The sequence below is a fragment of the Tachysurus vachellii genome, chromosome 1 (genome assembly GCF_030014155.1).
Source record: "Tachysurus vachellii isolate PV-2020 chromosome 1, HZAU_Pvac_v1, whole genome shotgun sequence".
NCBI classification, from domain to species: domain Eukaryota; kingdom Metazoa; phylum Chordata; class Actinopteri; order Siluriformes; family Bagridae; genus Tachysurus; species Tachysurus vachellii.
Genome location: NC_083460.1, coordinates 11,303,878 through 11,318,613, shown reverse-complemented (window position 1 = coordinate 11,318,613; position 14,736 = coordinate 11,303,878). Strand labels below are relative to the sequence as shown.

Sequence of the window (14,736 nt, the reverse complement as noted above, 5' to 3'; positions counted from 1 at the left end):
TTTGGGTCATGAGACCTAAATTAAACACTATGTTTGGAGAGGAGTAAACAAGGCCTGTGGTGAAACGTACACCATCCTCACTGTAAAGCTTGGTGGTGGATCTCTTATGTTTTGGGGCTGTGTGAGCTCCATTGGCACAGGGAAGGTCATGTCCAACATGACAATGATCCAATGCACAAGGCAAGGTTGACTCTAATGGCAGAAAGAGTTGAAGGTTCTGGAGTGGCTATCACAGTCTCCTGTAAAACAAGTAATTGTGTGCACATCCCACCTTCTGGCAGGTGCAGGACAAAAGAAACTGCTAAAGTGAAAAAAATTTAATGTCCACAACACTGTTTTTAACTCCCATATTTATTAAATCATTAAAAAGCAACGTTTCGACCATACTGGGTCTTCTTCAGGCAAATGGAATACATTTGTTAACAGGGATATATAGGCCTTACAATCAACTGACCCACCCTGTGATTTCAATTAGCTTGATTGGGTTTATCTAAACAAGCCTAATTAGCCCCACCCTTTACTCAATTAAGAGAACACTTTCATAGAAAAACACTCAATGGAAGAAACAGCTCCACACATACACACAAGCCAACCCCAAAACAACACGAAAACACAGTCTCCTGACCTCAGTATCTTCGAGACACTTTGTGGAGATCCCAAACAAACGATTTAAAGGAACTGGAGGCATTTTGCAAAGAAAAATGGGCTGCTATACCACCTGAGAGAATTAAGGACCTCATGCACAATTATTATAAAAGTTTTCATGCCATCATTGATGCTAAATGGGGCAATACACGATATTAAGAACTAGGTATGCAAACTTTTGAATGGGGATTATTTCCATATTTTCTTTTTTTTGTGATATTTTCTTTGATTATGCTATTCTGCCTTACGTAATACCTTGAGTCCTATAAGAAATAAAATAAAATTGTTTTGCCTTTTCTCTCATTTTCTCTAAAACAAAAAAAGGGTGCACATCTTGCAAATTCTCCCGAAGGTATGCAAACTTTTGAGCACAGATGTATGTGTGTGTTTGTGTATGTGAATTCACATATTTTTTCTTTCAGTTTGGAAGCCACCAATCCAAGCCAGAATTCAGTGTAGATCTAAAGGGAGCAACTGTAGAGAAAGCATCCAAAGAGAAATCCAGCAAGAAACATGTTTTAGAGGTAAAAATGTCTGACTCACACACTGTGACAGTGGCAAAAGGAAGCACACTGTTTGGTGCACGAAGCAGTTCAGTGTAAAACAGTAAAATTTATTTTTAATTTCCGATGTTATTATCAAAATGAAGTCATATTTTGACCAATACTCACAATATGTCAGTCTTTTTAATGAATTGAAGCCAAAGTTTCTTGTACAGCTATAAGTCGGCCATGACTGACATATTGCCAATAAGCAAATTTGACTGTGCAGTCAAAATATAAATCACTTTAAGCATGTAATTGCTTAAAATGTTACTGACCTGTTACAGACAAATGGAATACTTGCTGTGTTTCATATTTTATACTGGTCAGATAGACAACATTATTGCAAAAAGATTCAGAGGATTCAACAATTCTGCTGATGAAACAAAAATGTTAAGTTTTTGCATATTAAGCAAATGATCAAATTTCAGTGGTTGACTTAAATAAGTGCAAAAACATGAATAGCACCCCAGAGGCCAAGTTGAGTCAGGCAGTATGAATTATTAGGGAGTCCTTAGAAGGATCATACATGTTTTCTGACAGTAGACATTTACCCTGTCAAATGTCTGCTGAAATCTGATTTTAAATCCCATGTTTTTTTGTCATTCATTCCCTTGTAGATTAGCATAGCATATGCATGACCATTAGATATGTTTTAATGAATTTTGCTTAACTTGCTTTACTTTACTAATTAGAAACAACTGATATGTGACAGCCATACTGTTTACAAAAATCATATTTTTGTTCTCTCTCTTTTTTTATTTTTAAACATGCATGCTTAGGTGAAGACTCAAGGTGGTACTGAGCTCCTTATACAATCAGATAGTGAGAGCATTATTAATGAATGGTTCAAAGCACTAAATGAAGCCATCAGTGTACACGTAAGGATACACATGCACGCTCACACACACACACACCACACACTCATATGTACAAACTTTCCTATGCCCTAAACAAGTATATACACACCACATACAGTCCCATTCAAAATTGTTTTTGCTGTATCCTGAAGACAAAACAATATATCAGAATTTCAGCCCTAATATCTTGATATTTACATCTAGATGTGTTAAACAATTTAGAAAAACACATGGCACCTTGGTGGCAGACTGTTGGAATTTTTTTTCTTCATGATACTGTTTCAGACTTGTACTGCAGCTTCTTTCTTTTTTGGGGGCTTTCTCTCTTCAGACATCTGTTCAGGAGTTATGCTATGCTGAATTGGGTTAATAGAGTAATTACAATACTGGGTTAATTGGGTCATTACAGTACTAGGAAAAGATCAGGGTGAACCTTCCAGTTATTGTCCCACAGCCATGAAAATTTATGTAAAACTAGGAAAGAATAGTTAATAAATGTCTTATGACATGGACCACAGCATCCATATAAGTGATGCTCCAGTCTTTGTTTAGAAAAGGAAGAAGCACTATAGATCATCTCATCAGCCTTGAAAGTTACATACTGACTCTTTTATAAGAATGGAGTGTGATGTTTTCTTTTATTTAGAGAAAGTATATGATGCGACTTGGAAGTACGGTATTTTAAACGATCTGCATCAACTTGAATTCAGATGATGGCTGCCTACTTTTATTGGCAACTTATTATCTAACAGACTTTTTAATATCAGAGTAGGTAATACCTTCTCTGATGAGCTTGGACAAGAGTTTTTTTCCCAGTTACTCTTTTTAGTATATTATCCCCTGCAGTCTTTATGTTGATGGCATCTGTATTTGTTAACAGACATGTTAACAAATGTCGCTTGAAGGTTTGTGAACCCTTTAGAAGTTTCTGTATTTCTGCATAAATATGACCCAAACATCCTCAGATTTTCTCATAAGTCCTAAAAGTCAACAAAGTGAAGCCAAACAAACAAATGTGACAACAATAATAAACTTCTTTATGTAATTATTAAGAAAGGTGATCCAGCATTGCAAATCTACGACTGGCAAAAGTATGTGAACCTTAGATTTCAGTATCTGTTGTGACCGCTTATGCAAGTAAAGTTTCCAGTAATTGTTGATCAGTTCTGCACAACAGCTTGGATGGATTGTATCCCATTCCTCAGTACAAAACAGTTTCAATACTGGGGTTTTGGTGGGTGTTCTCATATGAACTGCTTGTTTCAGGTCTTTCAACAATATATCTTTTGGATTAAGGTCAGTACTTTGACCATTGCATATTCCAAATCATTATCTTTGTTACTCTTTAATCATTCTTTGGTAAATAGACTTTTGTGAGACAATTTTCTCTTGAGATTCAGTTCATGGACAGATATCCTGCCATTTTCATTTAGAATTCACTGGTATAATTCTGTATTCATTGTTCCATCAATGATGGCAAGCTGTCTTGGCCCAGATGCAGCAATACAGGTTGTTTAGTGTCCGCCTGATGGCAGACTCACGAACATTAACGTTAGCCAAAGTAAGCGAGGCCTTTGATTGTAGAAGTTGTAGAAACTTTTCCAACCCAATAAGCAACAATAACTTTTTTTTTTTTTTAAGTCCTTAGAAATCTCCCTTGTTTGCTGTTCATTAAATTAAACAGGACACTCACTGACACCTGATTGATAAGCTATTGATTGAAAACTCTAATTTGACCTTCAAATTAAATACTAATCCTTGAGTTTCACATACTTTTGTCACTCACAGATATATAATACTGGAACATTTTCCAGTATAATATTTATTTTATATTTGTCTGATTTGTTCGATTAGGTTCACTTTTTCTGCTTTTAGGAAATGTGTGAAAATCTGATAATGTTTTGGGTCATATTTATGAGGAAATCTAGAAATGTCACAAACTTTCAAGCAGTACTATAAGTGCATGCATAGTATTAAATTTGGAAAATCCAGCTGACAATCAATATAATGCAGTCTTGGTCCATATCAAACAGTTTCAGTAGTGTCTGTGTACAATAGGCCAGCATGAGGCCCAGAATTATTTTTGGTAAGAAACCTGATCAAAGTTGTCAAACACAAAATTTCAGGCATAACCTTTGATAATAAATCGACCTAATTTGCACACTTCTTTAATCTAAAACACACTTGGTTTAACCAAAACTAAGTATGGTGAGGAAAGCTCAGTTCTGCTAAAACTGTGGCTTGCTTTTGTCCCAAAGTCAGATCTTTCTTCTTTAGTTTGGTAAATCCTTTTTATCAACAAATGTCTTCAAAGATGAACACCAGGGCTCAAAGACATTAAGAGCTATTATTACTCAAAGACATTCAGAGCTATTATTACTCAAAGACATTCAGAGCTATTATTTGTTTGAACAAATGATCAAACAGGGCACACCTTAGCAACAAGAAACATGCGTCATTTTTCATATTTCTGATCACTTCTAAAACAGAAAGTTGTTTAACACATAATCAAATTTCAGAATATAAGAAAATAAAAGCTAAAATGTTTATTTATTGTGACCTCAAACACAAATGTCTTCAGTGAATAGCAAAAACAAAAGAATTGGCCTTGCTATTCCAATACTTCTGAAGGGAATGTACATAGAGCAACATAGACATACATGCTTTCATGACATATGTGATTTAAATTTTAGGCTTGTGAGTCTGATGAGGCTATTGAAGAAGACATGCCAGAATCTCCAGGACTAGAGAAACACGAGAAAGAGAACCCTGTTGACCAACAAAAGAAGACCAAAACAAGGTTGAGGAAATTTCTTATACGTAGACCCTCTTTGCAAGCTGTTAAAGACAAGGGTTACATCAAAGGTACAGACAAACACAAATAAATATATATGTACATTTTGGGATTTGCACATGACAAGACCATCACTTTGTGTATAGATCTGGTGTTTGGCTGTAATCTGAGCAGTCTCTGTCAGAGGGAGAACACTACTGTCCCTCACTTTGTCAGGATGTGTATTGACTACATAGAAAAGGAAGGTACAGTAAGAAAATGTAATTCTTCTGATATTAGTTCCTTATGTTAAAGTCAGTAGTAAAATGTTTGTCAGAGGTTTGGTGACGAGAAAAAACTCCACATCTACTTATAATTAGACTAAAATGATCAGGCTACGGTTTATCTTTTTTAGGCTGGAAATACCTCAGTGCAGAGAGGAACATAGACATGGTCTTGATTAAAATAGCATTACTGAATTAATTATGCACAGGTTTTAATAAAGGAATAATTAATGGCTAATATTCTACGTAATTATGCAACAATTTCTATATTCAGTACAAACCTGTTTTTTTATTTCTTTAGGTCTGGATATGGATGGTCTCTATAGAGTGAGTGGGAATCTGGCAGTCATACAAAAGCTAAGATTTGCTGTTAATCATGGTAATATATATTTAAATATATCGTATCTTACACCAAGACATTTGGCAGCAGATAAAGTCCTAAGTTGTTGTTGGACTTGTATTTCCATCACATCCCACAGATCCTTGATCAGTTTGAGATCAGGGGAATGTTCCCCAGTTCAAGGCAACACTTAAAACACCTCAAAGCATTCCTGAATAATTTTTGTAATGTGGGAGAGCGCATCATCCTGCTGAATGAGGCTAACGCAATTAGAGAATAGTATTGCAATGAGGTGGTGCACTTGGTCTGCAGCAATGTTTAGGTATGTGGTAAATGTTCAATTATGAATGCCAGGACCAGCAGTTTCTGAACTTTATAAAAAGGTATAAATCATTGCATACTGAGAACAACCCACAATTCCTAGTGGAGTTGCATGTACCTGACCCAGTTGTCTGGTCATCACAGTTTGACTCTTCAGGGAAAAGTTAAAAGTCAGTTTATGTTTGTATCGGAAGCAGTAAAAATGGGCAAGGCTCATTGAAGGCTAGCCTAGGCTGGTGTTATGTAACAAAAGATCTACTGTAGTACAAATTGCTGATAAAGTTAATGCTGGTTATAATAGAAAGGTATCTGGACACATTGCAGCTTGCTGTTTAAGGGGCTGCATTTTGCAATGTGCTGGACAAACAAGTTCGATTCACCGAACTTAAAGGACATAAAGGATTAACTGCTAACGTTATTGTGCCAGATACCACAGCACCAAAGGCTTGTTATACTGGAGCAGGTTTGGTTAGTTCCAGTATTGGTAAATTGTAAGGCTATAGCATACAATCTCCTCAAAAGCATTTGGTGCTGGAGCCCTTTTTGTTTGTTTGTTTAAGCTCAAATTCCTTAAGACCATTAGTCATAGAAACACAGACTTTGGAGCAAAGGTGACGTGTGCCATATGTAGGCACATGCAGGAACCCACATAGGTTTGATGATGGCACAAGATTTTATGGTGTGGTCCATCCAAACCTTTTGTCTTACAAAGAAAAATCTCTTTTGCTGCTAATCCTTTAAGTTCTCCCATCTCCCATATATACAGAATATATAATATGTACCAGCCCTATTTTGACCCATCTACACAAATTTAGTGCTGCACTGCTCAACAAACTGTGAAACTTAATAATTACCAGTAACATGTTGATATTTACAGTGAAACAACTCTATACGTCATATAATAGATTCTGTATGGCTATAAACACACAAATAGCTCTACAGTTAAAATTCTTTTTTAGACTGTAAAGTTTGGGGCATGACCATGTACGGGGAGGAGAAAAGGTCAGATAGTTACCATTGAGGTTCACAAGATAGTTTGAAACATGTTCTTGTATTTTGGGAAGATGTGGGGTTGTATTACATTCATTTACTGCTATATTTTGGGGTCCAAGCATACATTTAATCCTATTGTTTTCATTTATTCTTTAACTAGCTGAGTATATATACGTATTTTGTACATTTGTTAGCAAATTGTGTGCAATGATATATAATGCTCATATATATATTTGTAGATTTGAACATCAATATTAATAAAAAATAATTTTATATAAATCAGTAATATCAACAATAAAATCTAACAAATAATTGAACACTTGTGTTCAAAGTTTGAGCATTTGAACCTCACAGATTGCTGTTTGCAGCAATATTTACTGCTTGAATCCTTTTGCTTTTCTTAGGATTTTACTACTTCTTCCTCATATTATTATTATTATTATTATTATTATTATTATTATGGTAGCTCTTAATTATTTTAAAAATTGTCAGTACATTGTATACCTTCCTGCTACTCAAGCAGGAGAAATTAATCTGATCAGCCAATATCTATGCTATAAATGCCCTACAGTGAAAATTCTTTTGTTCCTTATTCATTGGCTTCTTCCAGATAAGAAAGATTGTGAAGAAGAATGTAAACATCAATAATTATTAAAACATTTATAAACAATTTGGCCACTACATGTCAGTTAATTTTAATGAAGTGGAGCCTAATTTGGATCTGGATCTGAAATCTTGAATGGATTTGTACTAAACTCCAAAGGCAGATGGAACCAGATACTAAGATCTGGTGTTGGAAGGTGTCTGTCTGAGCTGAAATTGTGCTGTCATTACTTAATTACATTATAAACAACTTGCATTAAAAAAATGACAGTTCACCACAAAGCTGATTGCACCTATATTATTTATTATTATTATTATTATTATTATTATTATTATTATTTACTATATATAATACTATATTATTACTTTCTTACTCTAGTGTACTTTCACTCTGTCTGCCTGTGTCTTAGATGAGAAGATAAATTTGGCAGATAGTAAATGGGACGACAATCATGTGGCTACCGGAGCCCTGAAGATGTTTTTCCGAGAGCTTCCAGAACCACTCTTCACTTACACCTACTTCAATGACTTTTTCAGTGCCATCAGTAAGTAGAAAGAGACTGTGTACTAAAGGTAACACAGGAAAAAAAGAAACTGAATGTACATTTTCAGCAAGTTTTGAGGAAGAGTCTGAACTCCTCTTAACTTTTTGACACTGTAAATTGTGTGTGTGTGTGTTTGTGCATGTGTGTAGAAATCACAGACTATAAACAAAAAGTACAGGCCATCAAAGATCTAGTGAAGCAGCTGCCTCAGCCCAACCATGATACAATGCAGGAACTTTTTAAACACCTGAGAAAGTGAGTATTTACAGACACACACAATACTTACACATATAGTAGGTAATTAAAGAATTATTGTGTATCTGAATAACATGTTTGTGTTTGTAGAGTAATAGATCATGGTGAGCAGAATAGGATGACCACGCAAAGTGTGGCAATCGTGTTTGGCCCAACTCTGTTACGTCCTGAGATTGAGAACATACAAATGGCAGTTCATATGGTTTACCAAAACCAAATTGTTGAGCTCATTCTACATGAGTATGAGGCCATATTCGGTACGTAATCTGTGATGTATCTTTCCCCACCTAAAAAGTATGTAAGGATATCTTCTGTAAAGATATCCATAGATTAAAACTGTATTAACATGCCTAAACATTCAGGGTCCATTTGTAAAGTATGTTAAATCAATTCTTTAATTATTCTTTATACTTTTTTTTTCCATTTAATTTTACAAGATTTCTTTTATAGAGTGATTCTACTTTATTAGTCATTTCTTTCTCGATAGTAGCTCTTTCTGGACCTTATATTATACACTTGGATCATATATATTCCATAACTTAAGCAACTTAATTAAGCCTCCTGATTGCCATAAAAAAATGATCAAAAATGTGCTATGGCAAAACCATATATGGTGACAACTGCAATAACAGCCTTCAGTTGCAGAATTTATCATTTATCATTTATCATCACTAAGCTTGTATCTTAAGGCTTTATGATGTAAATATGATATGTAGGGTATATGTCCATTTGTGTGCGCACAAGTGTGTATGTATATCTTTCTGTGATCTTGCCCTTATTCATTACAATATCCTACACACTGAATATTCCTATACACTGAATGATATGCAGCCTCTGTATCATTGTCCTGATATCAAATAGAACCTCATCCTCGGAGATATAACAGAATAATATGGGTGTAAAATAAAGCCTTTAAAAACGCAATACACCGAATTTTTTATATAGATATTTTGCAACTGTTGGTAATTAGGAATGTCTTAATGTTTTGATTAACGTAAAGTACAATACCTATGTTTTAATATTTAAACCGTAAAAAGCAATTAATAAGCTGCAAAAGAATGTTCGTTGTGTAAAGCAAGGGGTTATGATGTTTAAAGGCATCGAGAGAGCATAGCTTTTTTCTTTTGCATCACTTTATCTACATTAAATTGCCATAAAAATGGAAATTTTGTAAAATGTAGTGTAAGTAGCTTTGGAATTTGAATAAAACTGAGAGGGTAGAAATTATAGGGATTATTTAAAACAATAGGTAGATTGTCTGAAATTATTAGACATCCTTCATTCTTTATTTTTTTTAACCTAGAAACATTTTTCCCCTAGTGAAGCATTGATCTGAACTTTAGTGCCAGTATTATGAGCTGGAGAGAGTTTGATCTGAACACAGTAGCTTTAGATTGGGCTTTAATTGTAACATATGCTTATCTTGCCTGTGTTTAATTAAAGTTGAGGGGAAAAAAAACTGTATGATTGATTATTTTACAACTTATGTATGTCACCTCCCATATATGTGCACACAGGTTTGTCCAATTTAAAAGTAATGAAATCAACCAAATACAGAAACAGAACTTGCTTCAGGGTACAGCCATCGTGTGTGTGTGTGTGTGTGTGTGTGTGTGTGTGTGTGTGTGTGTGTATTTATGTATGTCTTTGTGTATGTGTGTGTGTATATTATATATATATATATATACATATATACACACACACACGCTCACACTCTAGTCTGAGCATTTGGAATTACTGTTGCATCACAATCCTCAATAGCCTGCAGAGCTCTGTGTTTGTGTTAGGATCACTATGGTATGCTGAATATTTCAGGAATAGCGATTACTGATTCTTATATAGTTTATGTGTATATATGTATTCTCGAGGAATTGTGATGCAATGGTAATTCCAAAAGCTCTGACTGGAGAGTAGGTTGGATTTATACCTGGAACAAGATACCTGTGTTGAGTAAACTGTAAATCTACACAGCTTAAAATATTAAGTACCTTTGAAGTAACTAATTAAAATGTATTTTTATAGTTCAAAGCTTGTGTCAAAAGCAGGTTTACAGAAGTATGAAAATTCAGAATAAAAATTATTATTTAAATTCATATTTATCCCTAAAGAGCAATCCAGAGGCAACGGTGCAAGGAAACCCTGAGGAGACATGAAGAAGAAACCAGAGTCTAAAGGAAATTCAAAAGTAAAGTCAAAGTGCCCTCTAGTGGCGGAAAACTTTTTAAAAACACATGAATACCAAATATTTCCACCAAATTTTTATAAATCAGTAAAAGCTTCTAGTCTGCTTCTATTCTACAAGAGCACGGTTGATGAGGTTATTGACAGTTTTGGAGATGACAGTTCAGCCTATCGAACACACTTTCCAACCTGAAGCTCTTGGGACTTTGATAACAAAGCCATGTTGGTATGTTACTTATGTAAGCCATTTTTTTCTAGGATCTCTAAAATCCTAGAAAATTTTGTGGCACAGCAGTTATGTTCATACATACAGAGGAATAACATTCATGAAATCAGTCAGGATTTAGGCCTCATTGTATGTATCACAGCATCAGCACCTGGTTAAAGTGGTAAATGATCAGAGTTGTGTCTCCTTGCTGGTGTTTGACTTTAGTGCAGCTTTTGACACTAATGTTCATACTATTCTACATGATTAACTAGAACATTTTGGTGGTGTATATGCTTATATATGCTACTTTTTGGTGCACATATAACCATATACAGCTGTTCATAAATATGGTATTAGCTTCCACTGTCATGCTGATGAAACAGTTACATGTTTCAGCAAAGCCAGATGAGAGGCACCAGTTTTACATATTCTTCTATGTAAGTATCCACTGATTTAATATACTTAATAACTACCTTCTCACATAACAGAAGTAAACCAAATGCAGCCTGAAGTAAGCTTTCTGATGTAGACTAATTCTGGATGGTTTTTCTGTTTCATCATGTACAGTACAGCAGTAGGACACCTCGGTGTGATTATTGACCCCAGTCTTTCATTTAAAGCCAATATAGATAATACCACTAGGGAAACCTTCTTTCATCTCAGAAATATTGCTATAGATATATAGGAATATAAGGAATATAAAGTTACTACATGAAGCAGAAATACTAATTCATGCAGGTTGGATTGCTGTAATGCCTTAATGTCTGAATGTTCCAGTAGGTGCATAAGTCCTAACTCAAACCAGAAGATATGAACACGTTACTCCTATATTATCAACACTGCATCAATCTTGTGCTGCAGTACATGAGAGAACTTTTGTGTTTTTTATGACCTGCCATGCTACTGTATGATCAAAAGGTGTATGCTATTTATAGTACCTGATGTGGTTAGAACCACTGCTATTAAGGCAGTCGATTTTGCGATCGGGTCTTTATCATTGAATTTGACTTTGGCAGGAAGGACTAAGTGTAAAGTCTATAATGAACTCCATAAATTACGCTGAGCTGTACATTGCTCTGGTATTTTGGTTGCACAACTCCAATTGACTGTATACAACTGTAGATAGGATAAATATTCATTTAATATAAACTTTGTCATTCAAACTCTATTTTTAGACTTATGTAAAGCTACTTTGAGACAATGTCTGTTAAAGAATACAGTATATACAAAATTTTACAAAATTAATAGTTAAGAAATATAAATAACTCTAGTATTTTTAATAAAGCAATTAAACTGAATTCTTAATTGTTTATCTTGACCCCTATTTCCAACAAAGTTCAAGTTTTTTACAAGTATAAATAAATAGACATTTTATTTATTTTTTGACTGTGATACCTTTATAGTGTTTATATAGGGCTGTAAAGGAAATAAATTTCAGATACATTTTGAAGTAACAGAACAGATGTAATCTAACACCACAGACTTAATATTGCATAACAAGATAATCAAATTTATTGAAGAAAATAATTTAACAAGAGTTGATTATAGTCTCTTCTGATAAACATTTTGAAAAACAAAAAAAAAGAAAACAAAACATTAAACTGGAAATGCTGTATTTGAGAGAGAAAAAAGTGTATTGCTGCTCATCAGAAGCAGGTAATTTTGCCATACGTGTCCTGGATAAACAAACACAGAAACATCACAGACAAATGAGCATGTATCCATGAATCCAGTCTAAAATGACTGCTGCTGCCATGAGGAGTGCAAAATCCGTGTCCTGTTTGAACTATTAAGAAGATTATTAAAATTAAGATTAAAATGTCAGATCTGCAAGTTATCCATGTAACACCACAGACATTAATACACTGTGGCACATGAAATGGTCAGAACTTTTAGCAAAAAATAATCAATATTGTAAATTCATTAAATAATGAACTCACCATGAACCCCTCAGACTGGCCACCGTCTGCAGTGACCTATACATACAGAATTTAATTCCCCATTTCTTAGAGGATCACCATCCATTGTTGTATCAACACAGGCATGTGTTGAGGGACAAAATTTTGTTCAAATGTAAAAAAAAACATTTATCAAATTGTACATAAAATCTATAACTGCTTTTTATGTATATGAAATGTTATATTTTAAGAAGTACACCCTAATATATTTCTTTGAGGTATGGCATGGATATGCAGATTTGGCTACATATTAAATCTGTGTCTCTCAGTTATAGACTTTTAAAGAAAAATGTAACTTTTAACAGAGCAACAAATGTTTTACTCCACAGAATAAAAATATATATATAAAGTTTTTATGATTTTTTGGTATTTATACTGTAACTTACATCAACTGTTACAAAGTAGAGTGATACCATTTTCCACTGCATGTGAAGAATGCTGCAGGTGATGCCATCAATGTGACATGTAGTAATATATTAGACAGCAGATTTCTACAAAACAAAACATTTAAACCAATGTTACCACAGTTGATGATTTGACATGGTATGAATAAATCATAATATAATCATAATGCATCATACAACTGGAATTGAGTAGGTCTTACATTATTTTAAAATAATGATATGTCTGATTTAAGGGCTGTTTGAAAGTGATCAATCACAGCAGTGGGAACATGCTGATCTTATTTGTCTTCAAAATTTCCACAATACTGAAGTTGCAGGTGATCACCAGGACAAAGACCCAGACCTTTGTAGCCTTGAAAAGTTAGACCATAATCAATGCTACCCATGGGTTTTAATAATAATTATTATATAATGTATAATAATTGTTTTACCATATACACTCTTACTAAGCATGATCACTAATATTCACTCATTTTAATGATATTCTTTAACTGCTCTAGGTGTGGATATACTGTAGTAATGATTCTTCTAAAAATGTATTTTTGTTTAAATTGTTTTGTAGTGAATATTTTGCGATAATATTGAATTTATTTCTATATATTATAAATGAAATGGGTATGTTTTCATAATAAACATGTGCAGCCTTTCTTTATTTTGCTTGGGCTCAGAGTTCAGGAGGGATTGTTGGACTATACAAATTACAACTCAGAGAGGCCGTGTTTTTTTTCATATTTGCAATATGTAACACAAGCCATTCCTTCACACAAACACACAGAAACACAAAGCATGCACATTTACTATTATACTGTGGTTTAAATACAACCAATTAGGGAGATGAACAAAAGAACATGGTTTTTAATACTCATTGGATAAATCTTAATCACACACACACTGAATCAGCATCAACAAAACCAGAAAAAAAAAAAGCTAATTCCAGACTTTACTCACTCAGACACAATTTAGGGGCTTTTGCTATAAACATACACTACCACATAAGACTTCTCTTAATATCACACAAATTTTGGTAAATGCAAGTCAACCGATCCGCATTTGTTCACTTTGTTCACGAATAATCATGGGTCCAGGTCGGTGTGGTTGAATTGTGAATGGGAATACTTCCTGATATTTAAAAAAAAAAAAAAAAAAAAAATTTTATCTTAAAATATAGAAAATAAAAATAATTGCAAAAAAAAGATAGATAGGTAGATAGATAGATATTGATCTATCTGTCTATCTATCTATTTAAATGATTTGATTTCAACAAATTACACAGTGCATAATAAATGTAATGTAACATTAAAAAAAATCATTTATTGTGAAAGTTTAACATGCCACTGTAATGCAGGGAATATCTGGAAACATTCTTTGCACGCAAAACATATAGTCAGATCATCTTTGCACAGCTGTAAAAGTGGGGAAATTAACTAAATTAACACAAGGCTGTTTTCACTAACTATATATTAATATATACTAGTTATATTGATAATTTTGGCTAAAATGCAATGAACTGGCAAGAGTGTTACAATATATGATTAGTGCTGTTAGCTATATTACACCATATCACTATTACCCTACCTCCTTCTGATTTCATTTCACTCACTCCTCTCCACTGCACTCACTAGTTGGTTGATATCAACTTGTGCAAACGAGAGGTGTTTGACAATTGATTTGAATGTTAAAAAAATGTATTACATCAACATATTTTTCAGTTTATTGTAGTTATAGGGGGGTGTGAGGGTGGCAGAGTTCTGATAGCTAGTTCTAATTATTGGGGTGGGGGTGGGGGTGGGGTTAACCTATAGTTTCAAGCAATACCACCAAAGG

General features: G+C 33.9%; 1 protein-coding gene across 4 annotated transcripts in view; it reads left to right on the top strand.

Moving 5' to 3' along the window:
- arhgap12a (Rho GTPase activating protein 12a) overlaps positions 1-9,385 on the top strand; it is a 39,975-nt gene extending 30,590 nt beyond the window's left edge. For all 4 annotated transcript variants that reach the window (XM_060872239.1, XM_060872248.1, XM_060872229.1 and 1 more), the window contains 8 exons: positions 1,068-1,169; positions 1,970-2,068; positions 4,741-4,912; positions 4,988-5,086; positions 5,406-5,483; positions 7,772-7,906; positions 8,056-8,161; positions 8,252-9,385. In XM_060872239.1, the coding sequence (XP_060728222.1) occupies positions 1,068-1,169; positions 1,970-2,068; positions 4,741-4,912; positions 4,988-5,086; positions 5,406-5,483; positions 7,772-7,906; positions 8,056-8,161; positions 8,252-8,426 (966 nt within the window). In that variant the 3' untranslated portion in view covers positions 8,427-9,385. The remainder of the gene's footprint in view (positions 1-1,067; positions 1,170-1,969; positions 2,069-4,740; positions 4,913-4,987; positions 5,087-5,405; positions 5,484-7,771; positions 7,907-8,055; positions 8,162-8,251) is intronic.
- The last annotated feature ends 5,351 nt before the right edge of the window (positions 9,386-14,736 follow it).